This window comes from Sapajus apella, unplaced genomic scaffold (genome assembly GCF_009761245.1).
Source record: "Sapajus apella isolate SASKATOON/1434 unplaced genomic scaffold, GSC_monkey_1.0 scaffold167, whole genome shotgun sequence".
Lineage (NCBI taxonomy): Eukaryota > Metazoa > Chordata > Mammalia > Primates > Cebidae > Sapajus > Sapajus apella.
Genome location: NW_022437107.1, coordinates 1,499,040 through 1,524,865, shown reverse-complemented (window position 1 = coordinate 1,524,865; position 25,826 = coordinate 1,499,040). Strand labels below are relative to the sequence as shown.

The window sequence follows — 25,826 nt, the reverse complement described above, 5'->3', positions numbered from 1 at the left end:
GATGCAGAGGGCTTCCAGGCCTGGGGCCGGTCTCATTGAATCCCCCAGTCCCACTCCGCGGGTTGGGCCTGTGACGAGCCCATTTCACAGTTGAGAGGACAGAGGAACAAAGGCTACATTCGCATTTACTGAGGGCTGCTGGTGCATTCTGCTTTGTCTGTACAGGCGAGGAAACTGAGGATAGGCTGGTGGCGCCGTGGGCGTGGAGTCCGAGCCACGCTGACTGCAAAGACCGGTCTCCTTTCCTTGGACCGAGCTCTGCCTCGAGCCGGGCGGGGGGCGAGCCTGAGCCCCCACGCACAGAAAGCAGGAACCCCTCGGCTGCCTTGGGCCCCCACCGCCAGCAGCAGGCCCTCCGCCCCAGGATCAACTTGTTTGCTTTTCATTGTCTCTTATTCAGTTCCCGCCATTGAAAGGCCTGGTCCCGCAGCTTTCCACCCGTGCCTCACTTTCTGCTTAAGGGCCTCAGTCTCTCCAGCGAGGCCCTGTCACAGGGACAATAAGCGGCCCTCTAGCCGGCGTCACCCGGGCCCGCGGTGCAGGGTACACTCACTGCAGACCCGGCCCGCGGTCAGGGTCCCAGCGGAGCTGGAGAAGGTCAAAGGCCGGAGCGCACCGCGGCCCCGAAGCACAGCGGGCGCGGAGGAAGGGCGGGGGGCGCCGCTGAGGGGGACGCGCTTCAGATACCCTGGCCCACACCAGGACTCCGCTCCAGGCCCGCCCCTCTTCGTGCGCAGCGCCCCGCCCCGCCTGCTCTAAAGCGCCGGGCGAGCGCCTCCCGCCGCCGCACTTTCACTCTCCATCAGCCGCAGCACCCGCTCCGCGTCCGGCCCGCGTCTCGCGCTCTTCTGTCTGCCCGCCAGCGCCATGAACGCCAAGGTCTTGGTCGTGCTGGCCCTCGTGCTGACCGCGCTCTGCCTCAGCGACGGTGAGTGCGCTCGGCTGGGAGGCCCTAGAAAGGCTCTGGGCTCCGGCTCCCGTTCCCGCCCCGCGCGGGGCCGCGGCTCCTCTGCCTGTGCCGGCAGTTTGCGTTGCCCAACACAGTGGGGGTAGAGGAAGTCCGCCTCGCGGGGCGCTCCGGCACGGTGTCGCCTCCAAAGCCCCACTTTTGCGCCGAGGTTTTGTGACCCGCAGAGAGCGACCGCCCGACCTCAAGCGGGCTGCAGAGGAGGTCAGGCTAGATAACTAGTCAGGAACGCCCCGAGGGAGCGTTCGAGGCCGGCGCGGGAAGGCGAGGGGGTGGGGAGCCGCGGATCCCAAACCCCTGCTCCACCACCCACCAGCCAGTGTCTTCCTGCGCGGGGCTACGTTTCCAGCGGCTCATGGGCTCCGAGGTCCTGCTGCGCACAGTGCTGGAGGTCCGGCGGTGCATGGCGAGTGAGCGCTTTGCAAAGTTCATCTCACGCCGCGACCTGAATATGTGAGGTCAGATGCAGCCGCGCGGCCTCTGCTCCCCGCGAAGCCGATCCTTTCCCCGCACTCTTGTGGGACTCTGGGCCAGGCGCAGGCGGGCGGGCGGGCGGCGCTGCGCAGCTGTCGGGCTTGTGCCACTCGCCAGGCCGCGCTTCTGCACAGCTCTGCGGTCCGCAGCGACGCGGACCTGGGCGCGCGTCCAGCCGCTGCGTCCCTGCCTCTTCTCGGATTCTCCTGTGGGAGGCCCAGGGGCCCTCTGGGCCTCGCACGCCCCCTCGTCAGCTCCCCAAACACACCTGCAGACTGGCACTTTTGTCACCAGCCGACCGAGCGCTTTGCCCCGGAATGAGAGCTTCAGCAACTTCTATCTCCAAGGCCCTGGGCCACTGGGAACCGTGGTTTCCCGTTTCACTGGGAGAGGGCTTTTCTTCTTTTCTTTGGCTGAAGAGAAACTCGCTGCGCTGTCACAGGACACCGCTGTAAACCAAAATAAACTTGCCTCTTAACACAGAAAACAAAACCGTGTGGCTCAGGTCGCTGCGCGTTTTTTTCTGTGAAGTTTCCTGCAAAGAGTTGAAGAACACCCTGAGTTCTCTTGCAGCCGCGAGCTGTGCGGGACCAGCGCGCCCAGATCCCTCCTCTGGGTTCCTGCAGACGCGGCTCCGGCGTCCCCCCCGGCCGTGGACTGCGCGCTAGTGCGAGTAGGGCCCGCACAGCTGAGCCGGGTAGGTGAGGCTGGGCCTCCCGGGTTCGTGACGGACTGGCTGAGAGGTGTTAAGGACAGATTGAAGGCAATTGGGAATGTTTGTCGTTTTCGAAAAGTCCCTGAGTCAGTGTCTCCCCAATGAGCCCCCCAAGTCATCGGACATGTTTCTAGTTTTGATTGCTGGATATTCTTCTGTTCCTATAAGGGGTCTGGTTTGGGCGATTATTGACCGAGCGGTGGAGTAAGGATGGAGGTGTCACAGTGTACTACTCTGGGAAATGGTGCTGCCCCCTCTCCTAGAGGGCTGGAGAGAGGATTGGAATGAGGGAAACCGGTCCTTGAGTTATGGTTGCAGCTGACCTGGGGAAAGCACAGAGACGTGGGGTGCATCGAGACTCCTCCTGGCCTGGGAAGGGTGGCGTGGCTCTCAGAGTTGCGCCACTGGCAGTCAAGTAACCAGGGCAGGAGCCTGGGCTCCAGGCAGGTCTGCTTCTCCTTGAACACATCGCCAGAATGCATTTTTTTTTTCTCACCTCGAGGTGCCTATGTGCTCTCTGGCCCCACACTTAGTCCCCAAGCTGCACTACAGAGAGAGCTGGGCCAGGGGTCCTGCCCTTCCCTCATTGGCTGACCTCCATCAGACAACTGGGTCCTGGGCTTCCCGGCGTTAAACTCAGGGTGAGTCCCCTTCCCAAGCCTGCTTGGAGGGGCCAGCTGGGCTCCTGTCTCTGCATTAGACTTTGTGAAAACTCCTGGAGTAGAGCTCACCGGGTCCCAAATCCCGGGTACCATCAAAGCCAGTCAAGACTCTTCCCCGTACACGGAGTTACATTCAGATCGTTGGGAAAGTTAGTCTTACTGACAAAAAGCTGGAGGAAAGAGCACGAGAGGTGCTCACGAAGCCCTCTTGTCTTGGTAAGCACACCTGGGGCCTCTGTCACTTTAAAAAGACCTGTTGAAATTCGTTGCTTGACAGCCTGGCCTTAGGTTCTGGGAGTAGAAATAAGAATTGCTTTTGAAGGAAATGGATAATCCCAGGGGGTGGAGGGGGAGAGGAGTGAGGGCCTGTGTGTTGAGCTCCAAATAGGCTTTGATTTCTGGCCTGGTCACCACTGCTTGGTTAGGGGGCCAAAGGAGCTTCTCTCTTCTGGGCACTGGAGAGTCATAGCCCCACCCGCCCCAGTGGGGGTGGCTGCAGCACTAGCACTCGGCAGCATACCTTCCAGCTCACCGTAGCTCAGGGTGGGGTCTTGTGCTTCACTACCGGGCTCCTGTTCTCCTGCTTCACCACCAACCCACCCCCTCCTTCAGCTCAGAAGGGCCCAAAAGAAATCCAGGGAAACCTGGAGGCACAACACTCAGAGGAGAGTTTAACTTCGGGGCCCGGCCCTGGGATAGCTTTCCCAGGTGATCTGGTTACAGTGCAGTGGTGACTTCCCCTGCAGGGTCCCAGGGCAGCTGCAGGAAGCTGGCCCCAGAGGTGCCTTTCTGGAGTTAGATCAGGTATAAATGTGAAGGCTGCTCTGGGTCTCTCCTGTACCATGAGTCACCAGCACCCTGATGCCCCCCTTTCTCCTGGTTTTCAGGGAGTTGCATTTGGCCCTGGGGATAAGGAGATGGTGCTTTTGATCCAACTTTGTGGCTAAATACACACTACTGTTCCTAGGCCACATCATCCCTCAATTGATTGCAGCCTATAGAAAAAAAAACAAAATGTGCCCCTCACTCAAGATTTCCTCCTACTTCTCCAGCGTTCTTTGCCAAAAGTTCAGAACTTCAGAATCACAGAGACCTCTTAGAACTCTGTAAACAGCAAACTTCAAAAAAAAAAGTCTCTGGACTAAATGTTCTCAGACCTACATTGACTCTCTGATGAAAGGATCCACAAATTCAAATAATTTGGGGTATTAAATGGGGCTTGGATAAAATCTGCAAGGGAAAAAAAACTAAAAAACAAAAAGCACACACAAATTCCAGCCCTCCAGGGCTTGCAATTCTAGATTTGAAGGGTGAGTGGTGGGTTCTGCAGGAGCCCCTTGCAAATTTACACTAATGAGTGTCAATTATGGCATTTTGTAAATTGGTGATTTTGCAAAGATCTTAATAAAATTCCTGAGGCTACAGCATCCCTGCCCAGGCAATGAAAACCACATTTGATTCCAGCTCCACTAATCTCCAAGCCTTGGGGGAAGTGCTGGGCAGAAGAAGGTGGGCCCTCGGCCTGCTCTCAGGGGACTCGCAGGTAGGAAGCCAGCCAGGATTCTTTTGTGCTTTCCAGGGCTTAAGGTGAATGTGAAGGCGGGGGGAGGGCAGCATTCCTCAACGCTACTGTGCTTCCTGGCTAAGAGGCCAGTGCCAGAGGAGTGAGGCTAGGGAGCCTGGAGTCTCTTGGTCCCCCTTCCTTTTCCCTGAGTAGAGAGATCTTTCTCAGTTGTCCCTTGAGGAATGTATTTGACAAAGAGTAACTGGGAATTTCAGTACCTTGGACCGAAATCATTATCTCCTATAATTGCTGTCAGGTGGCTTCTAATTTAATCTCCTTACCCTCTTAGGGTCCTGCTCTCCCCAGGCCTTTTGGTCTCCTTGCCTTGTAGAAGCTGAGCCTGAGCTCAGCCAGAACTCACTGTGCTGCCTGAGGAGATGGCCCTTCCCAGAATGCACCAGTCACCTGGAACTCACCCCAGAGATGCCGTCTCTTGATCCTTCATTGCTGTACCAACTGCTGCAGACCCAGACACACATGACCAAAGTCTGGCAGGGTAGTAAATTGCTTTGTTCTCCTTACCTGTTCTAGGGAAGCCCGTCAGCCTGAGCTACAGATGCCCATGCCGATTCTTTGAAAGCCATGTTGCCAGAGCCAATGTCAAGCATCTCAAAATTCTCAACACTCCAAACTGTGCCCTTCAGATTGTGTAAGTCTTGAATATCATCCCCTAGGGATATTGCATCTAATGAACATAGTAACATCTAACTGGATTCTTGTTAGTGGTGTAGAAGTGATGTAAGCCAAGGGTCCAGCCTTGAATTTGGCATCATTAGTGGCAGCTATTCTTACCATGAGGACTTTTAGTATGGTCCCTGGCATGAATTTTAAAAGCTGCTCTTGACCTGGGCACCCTGCTGTGCCCATAGTAGTTCTCTCTTCTTTCTTCAGCACAGCACAGCTGGATGCCGGAGAAACTATGGCTTCACCAAGGTTTTGGCCGAAGCCTATTGCTAGCTAGCCCTTAGCTAGTAACAGTAATATCTATCTTCCCAGTTTCGGGAATCTGACGCTCTACATTAACTCACAAGACCCACGTTCAGTTTAAGTCCTCTTTAACCAATGAGTGAAACTTCAGCGTTTTCAGCCCACTTACCTGCGTTTTCTCAAGTACAACATATGAGGTTTTTGTGTTATTTGACGTGAATGGCAGCCGCTAACATTTGATTTCATTCGCCTGGGAAACAAGAAAGACCAAAATCACACATCCACAAGACAGATTTCAGCTGGGTACAGAAGACTGGAGAAGTGCAGGAAGAAAGCCATGTGCTAGAAAGCCAATACCTTGGCCCTCTCATTCTAAGAGGTCCTGTGTTTGAACACGGGGAGGTGAGGGCTCAGGGAGTCTCCTGGAAAGGATTTGATTGCTCAAAAGTCCTAGTGCTAAAAATGGGGTGGGGACACAGAGTTGGAACCAAAGCTATAACTTCCCAAAGACTTTTCCACCCAAAACATAACTATTTTGTTTTAATTTTAAAAAACTGTTTTTAGTTTTGAGTTAAGCCTTTAGTGCCTTGAATGTGTTTGTTATTTACTGTATGTTTTACGGCACTGGAAGACTAATGTTAGTTTGCCTACAATATAAGACTCTCTCTTGTGAAGAGTATTTTAAAGATACTGATTTTAGCTAGCATGGACCTGCTTTACAGCTCCCATCATGCTGGTTTGCTGGCCTGGAAATGCACTTTGAAGTTGAAGATGCTAAACCCAATTCTCAGGTCTGAGCAGACACTAAACTGACAAGTGGCAGGGCCCACATTTGCACCCCAATGTGTGCTGCTCCAAGCCACACCCATGCAGGAGTGGGGAGCCGCGTGCACACCTCCTTCACATAATGTACAGGCTGCTTGAAGACTCCCTGGGTGCCCCTGAGCCACTGTGCTGGGGCTTAGCTGTCCTCAGAGACCCTTAAGCGGCTGTGCAGGGGCGTTTTTGAGTTTTGTGAGATTACCTGGCACCTAGGACATTGGGGCGAGGGATCCAGAAAGATGAATCCAGGCTCTCCCCAGGGAATTTTTGTGTAGGGATGCTTTTAAAAGTGTGAACTTTTAAAAAAACAAATGAGACCAAGAAACATTCAGTGAACTTGTAAAATCTTTCTAGAAACTATTTTCTGCTAAGCCACCTGCACTGCCCCGCCCATCCCTGGCTGCTCACCCTCTCCCTCAGATGGTTACTTTTGGCAGGCTTCCTCCCTCCAGGCTTCCTCACGCCCATCCTTAAGTCGGCCTCTTGTCAAGATGATATCGGTCAAAAGGACCCTTCCAAATAAACCTCTGCTCTGTTGCTCTCCATTCTACCCTCCACAGGTGCCTAGAGCATCCTGTCCCCCTTCTTCAGTGTCCTCTGTGTGCTCTGATGACCTCCCTCGCATATTTGCTCCTGTTTTTCCCTTCCCCTTCATTTACTCTCCAAGCTCCTACTTACCTTTCAAAGGCAGCTCAAATGCTGGCTTCCATGAATTCCCCCTGCACTGCCTGGGAAAGGCTTCTGTTCACATTTCCATGTCTCTGCAATGGAACTTCCTGCGCTGCCAGCGCCGAGCTTTCCCCAGCACACCCGAGCACCTCTGGAGCCTGAGCATGCCAAGCGGAGCACAGGGCGACAGTGAGGGCCCGGGATGGGTGTTGGGGCGGCGGACCTGCACGTTGCAGCCGCGCCTTCCTGCGGTGCAGCTGCACACTATCGCCGTTCTGTTTCCGCAGGGCACGGCTGAAGAACAACAACAGACAAGTGTGCATTGACCCGAAGCTAAAGTGGATTCAGGAGTACCTGGAGAAAGCTTTAAACAAGTAAGCACAACAGCCAAAAAGGACTTTCTGCCAGACCCACTTGAGGAAAGCTAAAACCTTGTGAGAGATGAAAGGGCAAAGATGTGGGGGAGGGGCCCTGGTTCATGAGGACCTGGTGTGCGTGTGGGGTGGGCGCGTTGTTCTGGGATCGAGCCTGAGGTTTGCCAGCACTTAGACACTGCATTTATAGCATACGGTATGATATCGCAGCTTGTATTCATCCATGTCCCGCACCCGTGCACGTTGGAGCTTTTATTATGGGGCTTTTCTAAGAAATTGTATTACCAACAGCATTTCCCAGCAGTCAGTTCCTTCATGATCATCACAATCATCATCATTCTCATTCTCATTTTTTAAATCAACGATTACTTCAAGATCTGTATTTGGCTTGTTTTGGAGCGTCTCCTCTGCTCCCCTGGGGAGTCTGGGCACAGTCAGGTGGCGTCTCAGCAGGGAGCTGGAGAAAGTGTCCTTCCTCCAGATGCTGGGGAGGCTCCGGCAGCGGTGCCCCTCCCAGGAGGAAGGCCTCTGTGGTACTCAGGGCTGGGCTCTGTCACCACTTTCACCTCCTCTTTCAACTTCAGCGATTGACTATGTGGGCTCCATGTAGAAGCCACTGTCACTGGCACTGTGCTCAGAGACCCCTCTCCCAGCCATTCCCACCCTCTCCCTACCTCCAAGAGCATGCTTAATCCCGCTTCTGCTTCTCATTTCTGTAGCCTGATCAGTGCGGCACCGGCCGGGAGGAGGGTGTAGCTGGGGCTCGTGCCCTGCATTCCTCTCTTCCCAGGGCCTATCCCTGCCAGCTGGGGCCCTCTGTGAGATCCGTTTTTGGCCTCCTCCAGCATGGAGCTGGCCCTCTCCTGGGGACATGTGATGGTCCCCCTGCTTACCCACAAAAGACAAGTCTCTGCAGAATGAAATGCAATTTTAAATCAGAGGGCTCACTTTGAGCAATTTGGTTTTGTGATTGCCTCTAAAGCCTATGTATGCCAAGGAGGCACTACAAACTCTGAGGTTTCTGAAATCAGAAGTGAAAAAAATGAGTGAATAAACCAGCATCTTGCCACTACCCACTCCTGAAGCCACAGCAGGGTTTCAGGTTCCAATCAGAACTGTTGGCAAGATGACATTTCCATGCATAAATGTGATCCACAGATGGTCCTGGTGGTATTTGTAACTTTTTGCAAGGCATTTTTTTATATATATTTTTGTGCACTTTTTTTTTTACGTTTCTTTAGAAAACAAATGTATTTCAGAATATATTTATAGTCGAACAATTCATATATTTGAAGTGGAGCCATATGAATGTCAGTAGTTCACACTTCTCTATTATATCAAACTACTGGCAATTTGTAAAAAAATAAATATGATATATAAATGTGATTGCAGCTTTTCAATGTTAGCCACAGTGTATTTTTTCACTTGTACTAAAGTTGTATCAAATGTGACATTATATGCACTAGCAATAAAATGCTAATTGTTTCATGGTATAAACCTCCTACTGTATGTGGGAATTTATTTACCTGAAATAAAATTTATTAGTTGTTAGTGATGGAGCTCATAGATGTTTCTGGTTTATAGTTAAGCCTGCCTGTGGTCAGGTGCCTGAGACCCCTTCTCACAGTCCATGTGTGACCCAGTGTATGGGCTTTTCTCACGAGCAGATGAGATCTGCAGCTCAAGTTTTTGCATCATTTTTTTTTCTAATCCAATTGAAATAGCAGTGCTGGTTTTCTGAAGAATAATATTTGACTCACTAATTCCTCTCCCCTCCCTCCTCCTCCTTGGTTCTCCTAACATCCCCATGTAATCCCCAGAGACTCAATCCTAGTAATATCAAGCTTTCACATTTTCCCATGTAAAAATCCCATGACTCCAGGCCATGGTTAATATCAAGCTTTCACAGGGACAGGTGGCCTCACCCCATAAATCATTAAATACCATTCAGCTTGAATCATTTTAATGTGACAGTCACAAGCCAGTTGCTCTAATAAAATTCTGCTAACCATCTCTCTCCCTTGCTCTCCAGAACAATCGCAGTCACTCCTGGGGGTGTTCACAGGCATCTAGAAAGGAGAAGGTGGGACCACTGACTTCTTTCTCTTCTTCTGAATGGCAGTCTGAACCTGGGGCCTTCTGCCTCCAAAATGTTATTCAATTTGAAATGCAGACATTTCTCAGAGAAAGCTGAGAGTTCAGTCCTGCATTGAGAAGGAGGAAAAATCTCATGAGAGCAGGGCAGGGCAGGGGAACAAAGACCATGATGGCCAGCCTGGCCCTGGGCATATCCTGTGATATGGATTCCTTGTCCCCAGTGGGAACCAGGCTCAGGTTGGCAGATTGGCTGTCACTGTAACCCATTCACAAAGGTGTTCTAGGAGCCCATTGAAAATTAGTTTGAATGGAAGGAAATGTCCAGTTTATCTTAATGAATTACTGATAACCAGTGCTTTGACCAGGGGCCTCCATGCCTGAGACTGAAGACACAGTTTAACTGGTATATGGGCCAGTGTTAAATCTTATGCAGACTGAAACAAACTTTTGTTTATTTCCACATTATTAATGGTTCTACTAATTTTATCTAAGGGGGCGCAGAGAAGAAAAAGTGGGGAAAAAAGAAAAGATAGGAAAAAAGAAGCGACAGAAGAAGAGAAAGGCTGCCCAGAAAAGGAAAAACTAGTTATCTGCCACCTCGAGATGGACCACAATGCACTTGCTCTCGGCGCTTTGTAAATTTGCTTGATCCTCCTCCAGGACAGACCCCCATGCAGACTGGGCAGGGGCTCAGACCTCCGTGGGGGAGCAGCACTCTGCCACCCCGCCAGCCACACCGGCTCCTGTATTCATGTGCTTTTTAAGGCCCTTATTGGTCTGCTAAGTTATGAAGAAAGTAGTTGTGCAGAGACTGGGGGCGGGGGTCTGTGATGCAGAGCCTGTGCACTCAGGACACTCCAGAATAGCCTGGGATCTCCAGGAATGCTCAGGTTGCTGAGCCCCCTAGCCCGCCCTCCACTCCCTCTCTTAGAAGGCCTGCACTCACTGGGGAGCTCACCAGCTCCACACACTTGCAGTCTGCATTCCTGTGGAGACCAGGCTGTGGCCACCTGGCCAGCATTCAGGGCAATCTGCTAGCCCAGCAGAGGTGTCCTGGCCAGGAAGTGGGTGCACCACCTTTCTGTGGCCTTTGGGGCAAGTGGAAACTGACTTGCCCTTAGGGCCAGGCCCTAGCTTTTTCCAAATACCCATTGCCTTACCCTCCACCACTCTGCCACCTGAGAAGGGGCTTCTTCAGCTCCTCCTTCCTGGGTTGTGGGAGCGGCTTTACCCCCAAGCCTGAGTGGGTTTCTACAGATTGGGTGGGGTGAGCCAGACGGAATGCTGCATTCTCAGAGAGCAGATGTGGAAACACTTCTCAGGGAGCTCCTCTTTGGGCAATTCTCTTTAGAGTTTTTAAACGGGTACCCCACGTGGAGGACAGATGTGCTACAGAACTTTGCAAGGGGCCTGAATCCCTGGGGATTCCAGCCGTCCCCTCCTGCCTCCTGCGTGATGGCGTGTGCTCCTCTGCAGGGCACAGCTGCCTCAGTCCTCACTCATGGGAAATACCTTAACTGCCTAAAGCAAATACCACTTAAGCTCTAGAACTTTCCTGCACCCTCCTCCCATGCCCATGTAGAAGTATGTGTGAGATTTTTTTCCAAGTTTGTCTAATCTGGACCAGGAGGATGGAAGAGCAAGGCCCCAATTTCAGTAGCGCTCTGAAAAAAGAATTGAATTTCTCAGCTCTTCTCCACCTCAGATAAACACCTGCCCACCCTGCGCTCCGATCCTGGGTCGTAATTTTAATAAATGCATGCAGAAAGAGTAAGTGGTTGGAGGATGAAGCAAATGGAATTCAGGAGAAAACCCACCAAGACCCCTGCATGTCAGACACCCCCCATCCAGGAGCGCCGTGTCCCCTTGAGCTTTAATGAGCTCCCTGTGACCACAGCCATGCCTTCTCCTCCTTGGGGAGGCATCCCAGGACACTGCAGCCAAAGACCTTTGTTTCCTGCTGCTATCCCTTTTATCTGGACAACTCTCCTGGCCCATGTTCTTCTCGTCAGCACGGGGGGCCCCAGGCCTGAGCCCTGGGTACAGGGGTGCCCTAGTCTCCATGCCCTCCTCACTTCTTAAGGTGCGGGGCTCTCAGATGGGCTTCCTGGGGCTGCCGCCCTTCCCGTGGGATCCAGCAGTCACTCTCGTCCATGGGACTCTGACAGCAGCGCCCTGAGAGGGCCAATCTGTGGCCCCATGCTCACCTGCTTTCTTCAGTCTCCACATGCAGCAGGGCTCCATGCCTGGGGAGGGGTGGCCAGTCTGTCCTGGTCAGCATGAAGAGCTGTTGGCCCTCTAGGAACAGAGGGCCCAGCTAGGGCTGCCTAAGGATACAAACTGCTTGCTGCAGTGACAAGCAATGCCGCCTCCCACCCATCCCTCTCCTGGGGAGCAGGGTCTGCAGGGACTGAGAGGGGGCATTCTTGAGAATGTATGCAAGGTCCATCCTGTCTTGATGTCTTGATGTGATTGCATGGGCCCTAGGGCCTCACTGTGGCTTACAAGTGGCTTGTGAAGCTCCTGGGAGCAGGTGGTACACCCACCACTGAAGACAGGGTCGCCATGGAAGAGCGAAGAGCCCGACGGGGATACCTGGTGGGTTGAAAGTTGGAAGTGCTTATGCCTGTCAGCACCAAATGAGAGGTGCACCATGGTCACTGCTAGGTCCAGCATGCATTCCTCCTGGGAAGTCCTGGCAGCCTGTGCACCCACCCCTGTGACTCCTCCAGCAGCCCCACCTGGGGCCACCTGCAGTGGCATGGCACCTGGCTGAGAGACCCAGTGGGCAAGGGGTTGCTGGAAGCCATGGAAGTGTCTCTTGGGAGGGCTGAGGCCAGGATGCAGGGCAGTAGCATCCTGAGCCTCAGCCCCATGCCAGTGCCGAGTAAGCAGTATGCCCTGTCCCCGTCATGTGACTGCTCAGACGGGCCTTTCTGTGCCTTCGTGCGTCTGCCACGCCCAGTGCTTGCTGCGTGTCAGTTCTCTGCTTCCCGCTTTCCATCAGTCCCTCTGCTTCAGCCTGGCTGCGTCTCGCACTCCCCTCCCCTCTGCTGTCCCAGGGTCTCTGAAGGGAGATGCATGGCCAAGGTGGCAACTTGGAAGTACGGAGCGGCCCCAGGGTCTCTACACAGGCAGCCGCCCTGCTGGAGTCCGCTGGGTGTGGGGGGAACCTGCCTTAATGGTGTTTCCCTCTGTTCTTGTCAACAGGAGGTTCAAGATGTGAGAGGGTCAGACGCCTGAGGAACCCTTACAGTAGGAGACCAGCTCTGAAACCAGTGTTAGGGAAGGGCCCGCCACAGCCTCCCCTGCCAGGGCAGGGCCCCAGGCATTGCCAAGGGCTTTGTTTTGCACACTTTGTCATATTTTCACCATTTGGTTATGTAGCAAAATATATGACATTTATTTTTCATTTAGTTTGATTATCCAATATCACTGGTGACACATAGGAGGTTAGCCTAAGGCCATTATTGTACTTGCCTTAATAGAGTGTCTTTCCATGGAGTCGATCCTTTGACTCAGGGCTACTGGGTTTTGTATTCTCTGAGCTGTGCAGGCGGGGAGCCTGGGCTGAGGGAGCCTCGTCCCCATGGTCAGCCCTAGGCTGGAGGGCCACCAGGAGGGATGCCTGGGGGTGCCAGGACCAGTTATCCTGGGCAAAGCCTAGTGAAGCCTGCTCTCTGTGGGATGGGATGGCGGAGGGCTGTACATGAGGCTCACCCTCTTCTCCATCCACATGGGAGCCAGGTCTACCTCTTCTGGGAGGGTGGCAGGGCTCCCCTGAGCTGAGGCAGCAGTGTGAGGCCAGGGCAGAGTGAGACCCAGCCCTCATCCTGAGCACCTCCACATCCGCCACGTTCCGCTCATCATTCTGTGTCTCATCCATCGTCATGTGTGTCCGAGACTGTCTCCATGGCCCCGCAAAAGGACTCTCAGGACCAAAGCTTTCATGTAAACTGTGCACCAAGCAAGAAATGAAAATGTCTTGTGTTACCTGAAAACACTGTGCACAACTGTGTCTTGTTTGGAATATTGTCCATTGTCCAATCTTGTGTTTTTGTTCAAAGCCAGTGTCCTCTGTGAACAGTGTCTTAGTGCATGAACTGTTCCCCGTATGCAGCCGCTGAGCGAGGTGATGCCCCTTGGTCCCTTTGAGTGTGGTCCTGATCGGAGCCATGGTCCTTTGGGGTGAACTGCCTTGGTCCCCCCACTGATGACAAAGCCATAGTGGGTCCATGGGCAGAGCCCAAGGGAATTCAGTGTGCACAAGAGTTGACCCCAGAGGATGTCTGCCCCTCAGTGCTCTCTCACTTGTCAGTACCTTCAAACTGGGGCCAAGCCCAGCACTGCTTGAGGAAAACAAGCATTTGCAACTTGTTTTTGGTTTTTAAAACCCATGAAGATTCCTTCCCAATTCACATCTAACCTCATCTTCTACACCATTTGGCAACACCATCATCTTCTGCCTTCCTCCCTGGGCCCTCTCTGCTGCTGCATGTCACCTGTGCTTCCAGCCTTTTCCGCAGGACATTCCTATAAGAGAATGATGTGCTGTGTGAGGAGTAAGTCAACCCCGCTGACTTTTGGCATGTTCCCCTTCCACTGAGGGCAGTCGGTAGAGCTGCAGTAAACCACTTAAAATGTTCGCTTTTGACAAAGGCAAGCACTTCAGGGTTTTTTGTTTTGTTTTTCATTCAGTCTTACTAATACTTTTCCACGGTTAAAAAAAAAAAAAAGTTAATGAAGAAAATGGAAAACAAGGAAGTCAAAGCAAGGAAACTGTATGTAACATGTAGGGAGTAAATTATAGTGATGTAATCTTGAATTGTAAATGCTTTTGAATTTAATAATCTGTAGGATAACTAGTAACATGTTAAGTATTTTCAAAAATATTTCTAATTGGATCTTCATGGCAGAAGGCAAATTCATCCACCAAAATTGTTCCTTAAAAATTTAAATCCTCAATCCAGCTATGTTATATTGAAAAAATAGAACCTGAGGAATCTTTACTAGTTATAAAGAAACAGAACTCTTTCAAAACCTTTGGAAATTAACCTGTCATTATAGCAGTATAATTGAGTTTTCAGTGGGGCAGTCATCATCAAGGTAAACCAAGATATTTTAAAATCTGTCACATAAGAACTTGAATGTATCTGCTGCCATGAACCAAGACCATTGAATTTTTGGTTGAGGAAACAAACTTGACCATAAATCTTGACTACAGTCAGGGAAGGAATCGTTTCTATTTCGCCTCCATGGGCGAAAATAGATAAGAGTAGAAACTGCAGGGAAATTTATTTGCACAACAATTCCTCTACTAACAATCAGCCCCTTGGTAGAGACTGCCCAGCTAAAGCAATACGCATTTAAATGCACTCTTCCATTTGCAAGGGAAAGGTCTCTTGTAATTGAGTCTCTTTTTGCTTTCAAACTGCTAGTCAAGTGCATCAGCTAGGGGTTGACTAGGGATCGCTCAGCTGCCCCTCTGGGACCTGGTTCTGCCTCTACCTGACATTCCCTTGGGCTCCCTGTAACCTCCAGGGAGGCCCTCGCTGCCAGCTCTTCATCAGGACCCAGAGGAAGGGGCCAGGGCTCACGGACAGGCTGTGTGTTGGGATCGAGTCTGTGCCATGTGTTTGTGCTGTTGTGTGTCCCCCTCTGGTCGGGCACTGAGATGCCAGCGAGAAGCTCCGGAGAGCCCTCTGCTTGTTATTAGAGATTACCTGCTGAGAAAAAAGGTTCAGCTTGGAGAAGAGGGGCTGAATAGCCAAAGGTCACAACCCCCCCACCCAACCCCCAGCCTTAGATATTCTAAATTTTTCCCTTGGATCTTATCTGATCCTTCCATGGTGTGATCTTCTGTCATTGTCACCATGGGCTCCCTGACTGGAAGTTGATTGCCTTTCTCAAGCGATAGACCCTTTTCCAGCGGGATTAGTATCTGAGTGCTCTGATCCTTCTACAGAGCTTCCCTGACCCATTCTGAAGGAGCCCCATTTCTGGGAAATGCTCCCTAGAAACCTCCAGATTCCCTAAGCAGACCACTGACATGGCCAAGGTGACAAAACCATGTTGAAAATTTATTTTGCAACCTCGCTGGACTCTCGGTCTCTGAGCAGTAAAGGGTTCAGTGTTAAATGTGATGAATACTGTATTTCGTATTGTTTCCATTGCATCTCCCAGATAATGTGAAAGTGGTCCAGGAGAAGGCCGATTCCTATATGCAGTGTGCTTTAAAAATAAATAAGAAACAATTCTTGGAGAAATAACAATTTCTACTTTGAAGTCATACCAATGAAAAAATGTATATGCACTTATAATTTTCCTAATAAAGATCTGTATTCAAACGTAGCCACCAACAGTTTGAAATTAGTGTTACTACTTGGAATTCTCTGAACATGCTTTTTTTCCCCTCAGACCCAGCACTGAGGGTTGTGGAATCCTGGCTACAGTGGTTCATGGAAAACAGGCCATTATAATCACGCTAATCACAGATGAGAATTCTGGAGGCATACTTGCCTCTCCTGGACAGCTGATCCTTAGCAGGGAGAAGGGTTAGAGCTGGCCAGGAAGGGCCGCGTGGTGTCAGGGGACCTGTGCAGGGGTGAAGATCAGCAGACTGGGGCTTGCGTTCCATTCACTCTCTACTCCCTCTGTGATTTGAGACACATCCCTTGATCTCTCCGAGCTCCAGTCTCTCAGCTACAACACCAAAGCTTATTACTGCCAAGGGTCGAGAAGATTAGACTGGGAGAGTGTGTGGAATCAGCTAGCTTTGGAGGGACAGGACAAAGCCCACCCCTCCACCCCGAAAGTTCCCCATTTTGCTCCCTCTCCCCACCTCCTGTTTCCTGGGGTCCACAGAGCTGGAATAAGACCCACATCTGCCTGTGCTGAGCCCCTTAACAGTGCAGAGACCATTGCAGCTGGAAGTGACCTAGAAGCTGAGCCTGCCCCTCAGCTAAAGGACGGGGAGAAGTCACTGGATCACATTCCCTCTATCTCCAGCATGCCACACCGCTGTCCTGGCACCAGGAATTAACAGTGGGCTGACCCTTCAAAATGACCTGGCATCAGAAAGTCTGAGCCTTGGCATGCTTGCACCCTGCCCTCATTTACTCAGCCAGCAATAGCTGCGATGCCACTCCTGCACCACAGGAGTGTGGGGAGCAAGACACACTTGCTCTGACTCCATGGAGCCTGCAGTCCAGCGGGTGCGGTGCAATGAAGTGAGTATTTTTCTTCTTTCTTTTTTGAGATGGAGGGAGGCTTGCTCTGTCACCCAGGCTGGAGTGCAGTTGCTTGGATCACTGCAACCTCCGCTTCCTGGGTTCAAGCAATTCTCCTGCCTCAGCTTCCCAAGTAGCTGGGACTACAGACGCGCTCCACCAGGCCCCGCTAATTTTTGTATATTTAGTAGAGACAGAGTTTCACCATGTCGACCAGGATGGTCTCGATCTCCTGACCTCATGATCTGTCTGCCTCGGTCTCCCAAAGTGCTGATATTACAGGCGTGAGCCACCGCGCCCGGCTCAACTGGGTATTTTCATATAGTATGGTGCATTCAGGCATCAGGGAAGCTTAAAGTAGAAAACACCCCTAACTTAGGCATCAGCGAGGACTACCTTAAAAAGCGCTGGTGAAGGTGAGACCTGAGAAAAGTGAATTCTTTGGAGGGGTGGTCTACTGAGCCCATAAGGGCTGGCATGGAGAGCCCAGGTGATGTCCTCCTGTGAATTGGAAAGGGGGCTTATTCTAGAAGCCGAGGGTACAGCTCACACAGGGAGCCTGGCATGGAGGGCACAAGGCACTGGTTTCAGCCTCCTCTCTCCCATCACTCGTGGAAGGCACAACACAACTTAGAAAGCTGGGACCCCCATGGTGATGGGGTCCCCTCAGCACAGCTGATTGCATGAAGTGGACACCAGATGTGCACTGCAAGCCAGTCTGATTTTCTGTCACAGGAATGCAGGGCTGTGATTCAACAGCATTGGGCTTTGCCCCCTTTCTCTGTCCTGCAGCTAAGGACTGGGCACTCTGGAGTGTGGGCCGCGAGGAGGCAGAAGCAGAGGGAACCCCCCCACCCTGCTTGAAACAGATTCAGAGACAGAAATGGGGATGCAAGACCAGGAAGCCCTAGAGGGAAGCAACCTGTGCCTGCCTATGGAGGGCCTAGAGAACCTCGGAGGGCGTTGGTCACTGGTGAGGTCCAGTCGCACTCCCCGCCTTAGGTTCTGTGTGTTCCAAGTAAATCCCCTCGGAGCTAAAATGAAGATTTCTGCTATTTATACTCAAATAATCATCACCAAGGTCAATTAGCCAGCTCCAATGAAAGACCATTTAGATAAGCGGTCCCCAGTCATTTTGGAACAGGGATCGGTTTCATGGAAGACAGTTTTTCCACAGACAGTGCAGGGTGGGGGGAGTGTGATTTTGGGGTGAAACTGTTCCACCTCACAGCATCAGGCATGAGATATATTCTCATAAGAAGCACACAACCTAAGTCCCTCGCACGCTTAGTTCACAACAGGGTTCTCACTCCTGGGAGAATCTAATGCCCTTGCTGATCTGATAGGAGGAGGAGCTCAGGTGGTAATTTTCCCTCACCCACCCCTCACGTCCTGCTGGGCAGTCCAGTTCCTAACAAGCCATGGGCCCCTTCTGGTCTGCAGCCTGGGGGTTGGGGAACCCTGATTTAGACCACGCAGATTCGCTAGCCCTGCTGCTACACATTAGGATCAATCAAATACCCAGAGGCACTCCCCAACCCTCTCCCCACATAAGGCACACAGGAACCATGCAGCATCCACCCTGCCTGCCCCGCATCAGCTGTGGAAAGACGGCTGAACACCGGTCAGCCTGGGAGAGCTCTGGCCCAGCCACCAGGTGTGTGTAGGGAAGGCTGGGACCTACCGCACAGCCTGTGTATCTACTGAGCCGAGCAAGCTGGAGATGGCCAAGTCCTCAGCTGTCCTCAGGTGGAGTCTGCTCCTAGGCATCCCCCACTAGAAGAAAGCTCCATAATGCCTTTTCAGGGTTACCTCCCAGTGCCTAGTCACAGGTGTTTCACAGACTTGATGAGTGAGCTGACTCTTCTGGCTGCTAGGTAGCACCAGGCCTTGGGTGGCAGCCTCTGGTCAAGTTAAGAGCCCAGCCCTACGGTTCCCATCTTAGCTGCTCTCAGATTTCAAGGCCATTGCCCTGCTCCAGGTAAGAACATAAGGAGTTGTGTCCACCTCTTGGCCCATGAAACCAAACAGAAACAAAGCTGAGTGAAGCCATAGATGAAGCCTCTGGACCCCCAACCCTCCTATTCTTGCTATGAATGGAGGGGACTGGGGTGGAAAGAGGGACTTGTGGACTTGGCAGCTGAGTGGAAAGAGCCCTGGGCTTAGAATGAAGGATGCAGCTGGCGCCCTTCAAACTGCTGTTTAAACTTCTCCAGCCAAGTCTCACTCAGTCCACCCTGGATCTGCACCTCTAAAGCTGATCAGAGCTTAGAAATAATTCTTTCTTGCTGTCCACTCTCAAAATTCATAATACCAACCTCCAGCAGGTCCTCATAGCAGCCTGATCCTACGCAGCCCTTGTGCTTGCTCTCCCTACTCCTGGAGGCTTGTTCCATGCTTTCATTCTCTCTCCTTAAGCTTTCTTCCTCCTCTCCTTTGTCAACTCACAGCTCGTGACCTGGCTTCCTCTGTCACGCAATGAAAGGAAGCATCATGGAGGGGGTTTTCTCAAACACTACATGTTCTTCACTTATAAATGGGAGCTAGATGATGAGAAGACATGGACACATAGAGAGGAACAACACACACTGGGGCCTGTCGGAAGGTGGAGAGTAGGAGGAGGGAGAGGATCAGGAAAAAGAACTAATGGATACTGGGCTTAATACCTGGGGATGAACTAACCTGTACAACAAACCCACAAGACACGAGTGCACCTATACAACAGACCTGCACGTGTACCCTCAAACTTCAAAAAGAAGAAGGGGGTTTTCGCAAGCTTTACCTCTCATACACCCACCCATCCAATCTGTATGCACTCTGGCTGCTGTCACCTCCCTCCCAGCCACCCAGCACCTGGGATGTGGAGACCAGCATTCCTCACCTGCACAAGGATGCCTTTCCTGACTTCCCCTTTCCTCTACATCATAATTTTCTCACTGCTTACATTAACCTGCCAACATGTTATACAACCTCCTATCAAAAACAAAGCGAAGCCACATTGAAAACGATCTCTGAACTATATTCTCCTGCATCTTCTGCAGTATCTCTGCTTCTCATCACACACAAGCCCTCAAAAGAGTTGTCTGTGTTCCCCGTGTCCACTGTCTCCACCTCTCCCCTCCATGAGCCCACTTCCATTAGCATTTTGACCCTACGACACACGCCCTGGAGCTGCTCAGGCACTAGGCTGCCAGTCAGCCCCATGCTGGGAAATCCAAAGGCCAGTTATCAATGCTCAGCTTCCTCGGTCCCTTGGCATGGCCTGACATTGTTGACCACCCTCCTTGAAGCACATTTTCCACTTGGCCTTTAGGAGGCCACTCTTGCTCGTTTCTTTGGCTCCACACCCTCTCATTCCCCTTTGCTGCTTCCTCTTTCTCCTCCAGACAGCTCAGCGTGAGAGTACCCAAGTCTCAGTGCTCCTAGCTCATCTTTTTCTTTTTCTTTCTTTTTTGAGGCAGAGTCTCACTCTATCACCCGGGCTGGAGTGCAGTGGCATGATCTCGGCCCACTGCAACCTCTGCCTGCCGGGTTCAAGCGATTCTCTTGCCTCAGCCTTCTGAACAGCTGGGATTACAGGCCAACACCACCAGGCCTGGTTAATTTTTGTATTTTTAGTAGAGGTGGGGTTTCACCATGTTGGCCAGGCTGGTCTCCAACTCCTGAACCCAGGTGATCTGCCCTCCTTAGCCTCCCAAAGTGCTGGGATTACAGGTGTGAGCCACCACACCTGGCCCTAGCTCTTCTTGAGCACCAGTTGTACTCACTTGCTCTTTTGACCTTGAACACCAAGGAAACATGAAGGAATTCCAGAGTGCCATCTCTAGCCCAGAACTGTACACCCAGCTCCTCCTTTGAAATGCACCATATGCAGAATGAAACTGAATTTCCACCTGCTTATCCCCATTTCTACAAATGGCAACTCCATCCTTCCAGTGGTTCAGGCCAAAGCCCTCATATTTATCTTTAATTGATTTTATTCTCACACAACCCCAAGCTAAACCATTAACAAAACCAATTAGTTATCGTGAAAATATTTTCAGAATCCAATCACTTCTCATTGTTACTGTCTTGGTTCAAGTCACAGGGGTCTCCTGCCTAAATCACTGTGCTAGCCCCTGACTGTCTACCCTCGGGCTCATTCAGAAGCGGCTGGAGTGGCCTGTGATGATGCCTCCTCAAGCCTTCCAGTGGCTTCCCAGCCCACGCGGTGTAATAGTCTACAAAGGTTTACCGCACTGGCTTGGCACCTGTCTGACCTCAGCCCTCTCTGCTCCAGCCACATTGGCTTTCTTCTCTCACTTCAACAGAGCAGGCCCACCCCTGGCAGAGAACTTTTGCAGTAGGTGGTCTCTTGGCCTACATATGATCACGTGGTTTACCCCTCCGTTCCTGCAGCCTCTGCTCACCATGGCCTTGTCAGAAAAGTCTTTGCAGGGGCCCCCTCCTCCTCCCCTGCTGCTGCACCCTGGCCTCCTGCTGCTGCTCTTCTCCATCCCACTGCCTGACCACATCTGTTCGTTTCTTGCCTACTTCCCCATGCTGCACAGCAAGCTGGGACTTGGTCTATTGTGTTTGCCTATCAGTTGCTGTGGCTGGCACATAGAAGGTACTACAATCTTTTTGTGCTGGTTTTTCCTCATGTTTGTGGATTTATCTACCTTTGGTCTTTGATGTTGGTGAGACACATGCACACGTATGTTCATTGCAGCGCTGTTCACAATAACAAAGACTTGGAACCAACCCAAATGCCCATTAATGATAGACTGGATAAAGAAAATATGGCACATATACACCGTGGAATACTATGCAGCCGTAAAAAAAGATTAGTTCACGTCCTTTGCAGGGACATGGATGAAACTGAAAACCATCATTCTCAGCAAACTAACACAGGAACAGAAAACCAAACACCGCATGTTCTCACTCATAAGTGGGTGATGAACAATGAGAACACATGGACACAGGGAGGGGAACATCATACAATGGGACCTGTAGTGTGGTGGGGGGATAGGGGAGGGATACATTAGGAGAAATACCTAATATAGGTGACAGGTTGATGAGTACGGCAAACCCCCATGGCATGTGTATACCTATGTAACAAACCTGCACATTCTGCACATATATCTCAGAACTTAAAGCAAAATAATAAAAAAAGAAGGTACTACTGTAATTTCGGAATGACACAATAGCACAATAGCTAAACTGGATGTTAGAAGCTTTCTTCACTCATCTCTTCAATGAAGGCAGCAACTCACCTCCAGGTTAGAGCATTCCTTTGCACACCCAAGGTCACACTGGTATCCATCTCATTCCAATGTTTGTATATTAGTGATTATATGCACTGCTCCTTCTGCAGACTTAGCCCTGTGTCTGGCACTTCCCCCGGAGTCCTAGAGCATGAGAAACACTACTATAGGGTTTATTCCTCGTGAGCCTAAATCAAAGAATCAACCCTTCCCCAGAGGCACCCCTCTCCAAGGCTTCCCTGCTCCCAGGGGCACCTGCACATGCTGCTTGTGCAAACTGCAGGTGCCAGAACTGGGACAGACACAGCTGGTCTGGGCATTGCTGCTGGTGGCCCCAGGGGATTGCCACAGCTGCCACAGGTCCCATTCCTCTGCTGCTGGTGCTTCAGCACAGGCCTGACATGGGGCAGTGGGTGGCTGGCCAGACCTCAGGACATAGCCAGGGCCCCAGAGGGCAGGATTCCAGAGACATCACCAAGTGTAGTTCTCCACAAAATCAGTACCTGTACTGGAAGCCAAGGCTGAGTCTTCCCCAAAATGGACACAGCTGGGAAGTGACAGAGTGAGGATTTAGACATGAGTCTGTTTGGCTCCAAACCTGATCCTGTGACCGTAGGACCCCCTTGCCTCCCCTCTAGGGTTCTCCATGCCTTCCCCACTGCCCTGCTGGGTGAAGGCCTCCGTCCACCCTGGCTGCTGCTGGCTTGGCCTAAAGGCCGATGCTGCCAGCCAGACCTGAGCAAGATGGCCAGCCTCCAGGGAGAAGCTGATGGAAAGGCCAAGAGCTCAGGGCTGTGGCTGGCAGTGGTGGCTGTGCTCAGCTTTTCCAGGCAGCAGCCAAACTCTGTGCTGCAGCCAGACACGCTGCTGGGGAGAAGGAGCAACCGGCCTTGGTCAGTCTGGAAGGCCCCAGATGCAGCCACAGGCTACCCTTGTCCTTTCCCCTTCCCAGGCACTTCCCCAAACATGGGATCCTCAGCCTGGGTCACATGGGCTTGTAAGTCGTGAGAAAACAACCATTCTGGGCATTCCTGAACCTTAGGGGAGGCAGCTTTCCTTCCAGCCACTGTGGGAACCCTCCAGGGCCCTGTTGGTGCCTTTGCCTGGGAAGGAGGCCTGCCAGGGACCAGCTCGTTCCAGTTCCTCCTCTGAGAGAGCACCTGCCCTCCAGCCCGTGTGGGCCTCCCCCTGCTCAGGAGGCCAAGGGGAACTGGGGCCTAATGCATTCACTGCGTGTTTCCTTAGTTCAAGACAGAGCTCCTGCTGGGGACGAACCAGTACGTGGGTCACGTGCCTTCTGGGACAGCCTGTGCTTGCCAGGCCCACACAGTACTCTTAGGTGCCGTCTTCTCCAGTTGTCCCAACAATCCCACGAGGTCCCAGCCTCTCCACGTGATGGACACCGACACGGGGCCTCAGAGCAGCCGTGAGCCCCGCGTCTCGGAGCTGGGACATGGGAGCAGGAGTCCAACCTTGGGCTGCTCGGGGACAATGCAATGCACAACCTTCGCTTGTGGTTTGCAAGGCGGTGTCCCCGGCAGAGGTGGCAGCACAGGGGCTGCCTGGCTCAGGTCCACGGTTTATCTTAGATGTCCCAAGGATATTTCCCAGGTTCAAGTGAGAGTCCATTTATGGGAAATGCTGGACAAACTCAGGCTGCGAAATTAACATAACCTGGGAGAAGCAGCAATTTTAAAAAATAAAAAAGAAAAGAAAGAAGAATGTATTTTCAAATAGAAAAGAAAGAAGAGAATTTAATGGGAAATTTTGGCATATGTCACATCTACTAAGGGGAAGAACCAGTCTTGATTGTGTTTGGGGGGGTATGGGTGTGGGTGTTGGTGCGCACACATGATGATGATGATGATGTAAAATACGATGCTTATTGTAGGTTGTGGTCAAAAACCCTAGTGCTCTTGTATACACAAACCCAATGATGAGTGTGGCTCATCTTGAACCCCACCACAGAACCTTCTCAGGGAGCCTGGTCCATGGGGAAAGGCTGACTTCTCAGGAAGCCACAAGGGGCAGGGACCAAAGTATGGCTTCCTGGAAAGGTGGGGACTCAAACTCCAGGAGCCCCAAGGGGGGATTCGAGGGGGTCATTGCCCGGGGCAATCAGCGGTCTCCAAGATGCTATTCAGGTCCCTTTCAAAGTCCTGGAGGAATGGGTGACCATGCATCCCAAAGTGCCTTGGACTGTCCCAGTATTTGCCCGTTGTTCCAGCAAAATGAAGGACAGTCCTCTTCTCTGTCACAATGTCCTGGTTTGAATGATAAACTGTATGGCCAGCCTGTCAAAGAGTGCGCTCATGGCTGGAAATGCAAAGCCTCCCGTTTCTCCAGCCCTCTTCCATCACCCTCCCCTCTTCCACCAGGGAAGCCTGGAGGAGCCCTAGGTTCTTGCTGCACTTCCTCCCTGGATGTCTCTTCTCTTCACCCAAACTCGGAGCTGCTTTCTAGGACATCTGAATCTCTGGCCTGGTCTGGGGCTCCTCATGCTCACTGTACACCAGGTACAGGCAGGGAGACCAGCCCAGGAAGAGAGAAGTTCGAGTTCCATAGCGTTTGAGGAAGAAGGCCAGACGTGCAGTCAATGCGGTCAGTGTTCATTCATCACAAACCACAGCGGACATCTGGAAAGTCTCCGAGGCTCTCCAATCCCTGGCTTCCTTGTCTGTGGTTCCTCATCTATTGCACCCCGAGCAGGGAGAAGGGACAGCCCCGGACTGCCCAGAGGTCAGGAGAGCTGGAGTCTGAGTGCAGGTAAGGATACCAACCTAGCGTTCACTGCAGGCGCTTAGCACATTCTGACTAATGCTCCCTGCAGGGGAGATGATATTTCTGTTTTGCAGATGAGAAAACAGGCAAGTTGAGCACTTTCCTAAGCTATGTACAGAAAAGTAGCCAAAGCTTGAGTCTCCACATTTTTTATTAAGCGTCTGCGTCACCAGTCAGTTCCTCCATCCTGTGTGTCTGAGCTACAGCCATGGAGGGATTAATGAAGATATCAAGGGGTAGGGAGGGACTGTGATGATGAGAGAGGATCACCTTGAGCCCAAAGGGTATCAGACAATTCACTTCTGCTGGGCTGTGGGCTGCCCCAGAGTGCAGGGTGGCATGACTTGGACTCTCAAGGGTTCTGGCACATGCAGGGCCATGAGATGTGACAATGTTGGCTGACACGGGGCCTGGGTCCTGAGCAGCCCTGAGCTCAAGAAGGGAGGGGCTAGGAATGCATTCTGGAATTGGAAAAGGAATGGCTAGACTCTGCCTTGACCAGTTAGTATGAACACAGGAGCCAGGAGGCTGGTCAAAAGCTTAGAGGGATAATAATAATAAAAACGATGCCAGCTAATTCTTCCCTGTGCCAGTTTTGTGCCACATGCAGGGCTGACTGCTCTGGAGGCAAGAGAAAGAGAGTGACTTGCACAGGGCCACCTAGGGTTGCCCATCACACCTGGGTCCCTCCCCAGCACCTCTACCTGTGCTGGCTTGAGCTAGCACTGGGGCCTTGAGGCTGGATATGCTGTCTGGTCAGAGTACGCAGCGTTAAGGTAAGATTCTCCTCCCTGGCTTTGCCCCTGGACTCCTTCAAGTATGTATCTTCCCTCAATTCTCTGGATACCTATGTCTGTTGCCATCACTCATCTCTTAGTGAAGTGACAGGTGCTCTTGGTGACATCTCTTTGGCTGCCTGTGTTAAAGACTTTCCATAGCTGGAGGTCAAGCAGGGATTCAAGATTGCAGTTGCCTTACTTAAACTTTTCCCCAGTGTGCTCTGGCCGCGGTAGTCGGGGCTGTTTGAGGTGCCCAAGGGCAGGACATTACTAGGAAGTCGGGGTTCAGGAATCATCCTACATGCATGTGCTCTGGGGTCTGGCCTCGGTCTTGGGTACACCAGGGCCACCTAATTCCTAGCTCAGCCTCCTCCAGTGTCCCCCACATCCAGGGCCTTAAGCTCCGTTCCTCAATGTATAAGCCAGAGTCACCACTTCTTCCCAATATCCTGGAAATTTCCAGCTCCTAAAATTCTACCCTAAACCACAATGACCTCATTGCAAGCCATTTTAATTACTT

The 25,826-nt window shown here is 51.8% G+C and overlaps 1 protein-coding gene and 1 long non-coding RNA gene across 4 annotated transcripts; both read left to right on the top strand.

Annotated features, from left to right (window-relative positions):
- Positions 1-772: 772 nt before the first annotated feature.
- LOC116542389 (stromal cell-derived factor 1) lies at positions 773-15,619 on the top strand. 3 transcript variants are annotated; one of them, XM_032267278.1, is made up of 4 exons: positions 773-928; positions 4,914-5,031; positions 7,088-7,174; positions 9,764-12,475. In XM_032267278.1, the coding sequence occupies exons 1-4, from the start codon at positions 868-870 to the stop codon at positions 9,855-9,857; spliced, it is 360 nt and encodes a 119-aa protein (XP_032123169.1). In that variant the 5' UTR covers positions 773-867; the 3' UTR covers positions 9,858-12,475. The 3 variants fall into 3 exon arrangements, with proteins under 3 accessions (XP_032123169.1, XP_032123170.1, XP_032123171.1); XM_032267279.1 differs by lacking the exon at positions 9,764-12,475 and adding an exon at positions 9,207-9,757; XM_032267280.1 differs by lacking the exon at positions 9,764-12,475 and adding an exon at positions 12,482-15,619 and having other exon boundaries at positions 774-928.
- LOC116542390 lies at positions 12,734-15,622 on the top strand (the record flags this gene model as incomplete). The annotated part of the gene is made up of 1 exon (XR_004265200.1): positions 12,734-15,622. It is a non-coding gene; the product is annotated as an uncharacterized LOC116542390 (long non-coding RNA).
- Positions 15,623-25,826: the final 10,204 nt, after the last annotated feature.

Bases quoted from the DNA above. Each gene is read 5' to 3' on its own strand.
- LOC116542389 (XM_032267278.1), top strand. From the start codon at position 868: ATGAACGCCAAGGTCTTGGTCGTGCTGGCCCTCGTGCTGACCGCGCTC. The intron at 929-4,913 runs GTGAGTGCGCTC...TACCTGTTCTAG, and splicing joins CGCGCTCTGCCTCAGCGACG to GGAAGCCCGTCAGCCTGAGC. The intron at 7,175-9,763 runs GTAAGCACAACA...ATTTTATCTAAG, and splicing joins CTGGAGAAAGCTTTAAACAA to GGGGCGCAGAGAAGAAAAAG.